Source organism: Plectropomus leopardus, unplaced genomic scaffold (genome assembly GCF_008729295.1).
Source record: "Plectropomus leopardus isolate mb unplaced genomic scaffold, YSFRI_Pleo_2.0 unplaced_scaffold28260, whole genome shotgun sequence".
NCBI classification, from domain to species: domain Eukaryota; kingdom Metazoa; phylum Chordata; class Actinopteri; order Perciformes; family Serranidae; genus Plectropomus; species Plectropomus leopardus.
The window spans coordinates 1-2,886 of NW_024630780.1; the positions used below are offsets into that span (position 1 = coordinate 1).

At 35.3% G+C, this 2,886-nt stretch overlaps 1 protein-coding gene across 1 annotated transcript; it reads right to left on the reverse strand.

Annotated features, from left to right (window-relative positions):
* Positions 1-5: 5 nt before the first annotated feature.
* LOC121938037 lies at positions 6-2,612 on the reverse strand (the record flags this gene model as incomplete). The annotated part of the gene is made up of 5 exons (XM_042481325.1): positions 6-89; positions 202-306; positions 1,389-1,624; positions 1,698-1,781; positions 2,428-2,612. Coding segments are annotated over 5 exons (638 nt in total), but the record flags the coding sequence as incomplete, so codon positions are not given.
* Between the last annotated feature and the right edge of the window lie 274 nt (positions 2,613-2,886).

The window sequence follows — 2,886 nt, forward strand, 5'->3', positions numbered from 1 at the left end:
TTCTGGTCGTGTTCTTGTCACCTTTTTGCATCTTGCAGGACGTTTCTTGCCCTCCTCCTCTTCATCTCTGGTCCTCTTCATCACAGTCTCTGCAGCACACACACACACACACACACACACACACGTTTTAAACACAGAGCAGTGTTGATTAAACATCCACAGATTTATTATTATTATTATTATTATTATTCCGACTCTTACACGGCTTTGTAGAAACTCTTCTGGTTCATCATGTGCGCTCTGAAGACGTTTACGGCTTTATAGACGTCCACGTGCTCCTGCTGCTCCTCCAGCACCTGCCTGAACCTGCCGCACAGGTGCACCTCAAGACCGACTCAACCAAAGCAACAGTCAGTGTGACGGCAGTAAAAGTACTCTGACTTAAAGCGTCACGCTTCAAAACTACGTTTTTAATATCAAATACATAAATGTCCTCTGATGGGGCTTTATAGTTTATCATCATCATAAAAAATCACAGTAATAAGGGTTTAAACAACTGGAATAAGGGTTTTTTTTAAATCACAATGAGGGTTGTTTTTTAAGTCACAAAAATAAAGGTTTAAAAAATAATAAGGGTTTTAAAGATACAAAACAAGAAGGTTTTTTTTTAAAAAAAAAAAAAAATCACAATAACAAGTTTTTTTCTTAACAAAAGCTTTTGTAAAAATTGCAGTAATAAGGGATTAAAAAATTGGAATAAGGGCTTTTTTTTAAATCACTACAAGGTTTTAAAAACTGCAATAATAAGGATTTTTAAAAAACAAGGGTTATTTTTAAAAATCACAATAATTAGGTTTTTTTTAAATTGCCATAACAAGGTTATTTGTAAAAATTGCAATAATAAGGGATTAGAAAGTCACATTAATAAGGTTGTTTTTTTTTTAACTGCAATGATAAGAATTTTTAAAAATCACAATAAATTGCTTTTTAAAATTATAATAATAAAGGTTTTTTTAAAAAAGCATTTGTGCATTGATAATATCAGACCAAACAGATCCTGCAAAATATACATAACTAGCAAAAATATACATAATTAAAACAAAACAATCAATGCTGTATTTGTTTATTTGACTTTGTTGTCTTTTGTATATTTTTATTCTGATTTTATTTTTTTTCTTACTTTTTTAGCATTTGTTTATATTAGTATTTTGTCATATGTGTGCATTTAATGGTGAATAAAGGGTTAAAAATTAACACTAAAAAAAATAGATAAAAAATATTTCATTACATCGTGTAACTTGCTTGTTTTTTTGGGATCAAAAATAAAAAATAAACCAAATAAAAAAATAAAAATAAAAAAATAAAATAAATAAAAAACTCTAAATGGAGGAGCTTCAAGCAATAAAGCTCCCTGTGTGTGCGTGATGAGAGGCGGATCTGACTGTTACCTGTGTGTCCAGGTGACCTCCCACAGAGCGTCGTCTCTCCACTCCTCGTAGAGGTCACCGCCTTTGACCTCCGACCCCCGCCGAGCGTCAGGCCCGAGCTCAGAGAACAGGAAGTTACGGAGGCAGGCCCGCGCCGACAGAGCCACCAGCCAGTAAACCGGCTCCTCCAGGACCACCGAGTGGAAGGACTGGAGGGAGACGACGAGCCACTGCGGGGGAGGCGAGGCAAGGAGGCTCTGGAGGAGGAGGAGGAGGTGATGAAGATGTCTTTAGCATCATGTAACGCTCTCAGATGTGTGTGCGTCTCACCTGGTTTGTGCGGCTGTAGTGTTTGAGTGTGTCCAGCAGCAGCGACCTCACGTCATCTGCTTCCTGTAAACGACTAATCAGAGCCTGCAGGGCGAGACGAGACGCTTACATCACCAGACCAGTCACACCAGTCCACCTCAGACTGGGAACAAAATCACATTACAGCACAGAGAACCATCACTCAAGCCACAGAAATCATTTTTTATGGTTATAAAAGAGGAGAATCAGCAACATGTCTGAAATGGTACGGAAGATCATTCATGCCAATGTGATCAAAAAATAAATTAATCCTGTGAGTGATTTTAATGAGAAACTTTCCCAAAAATAATCAATTAGAATCTAAAAAATAACAATTAAGTATCAAATTGGTGACTTAGTTTATCAGAAATATGACCTGGTAAATGAAAATATTAAGTTAGTACCTAAAAATTAATATTAATATTAATAAAAAAAACACCCTGTAAGTCATGATAATGAGAAACCTTCCCAAAATGATTAATTATAATTTCAAAAATAAAAATTAAATATTAAATTAATTACTGAGTAAATCAAAAATAATGACTAAATATATTAAAATATTAACTTGGGCCTGGAAAACTAAATTATTATTTTACAACCCAAAATAATGACTTAGTATCTCAAAATAATCACATGGCAACCAAAAATAATGATTTACTATTAAAATAATAATGTTTTAACCCAAAATAATTACTAGATGTTGACCTCTGACCTCCAGTGTGCTGCTGACTCTGTGCAGATAGAGCGCCTCCTGCTGGATGAAGTTGGTGTAGCGGCTTTGTGTCAGCTGACCGGACCGCAGCTCCTCGATGAAGGAGGACGAGACGAGGATCTCCTGCGCCAACACGTCGCTCTGACTCCAGACGACATCGACCAGACTCACACCGGAGACGAGGCCTGACGAGAGGAACAGAGATTATATTCCTCCTGCAGCAGGTTCAGATCCTTTACTGGAGAAAATTTGTATTTTATTTTTATTTATTTTTTTAAAAACATTGGGAGGAGGTAATCACCATTTGGACATAAAATTACTCAAAATGATCTCAAAATTTATGTTTAAAAAAAAGTAAAGAAAAAGGACCAGAAAACCCAGATAAAAAAATAGAAATTGAAAAAACATGCTAATACAAATAATAATTTAAAAATGTGCTAATATACAAAAACATGCCCA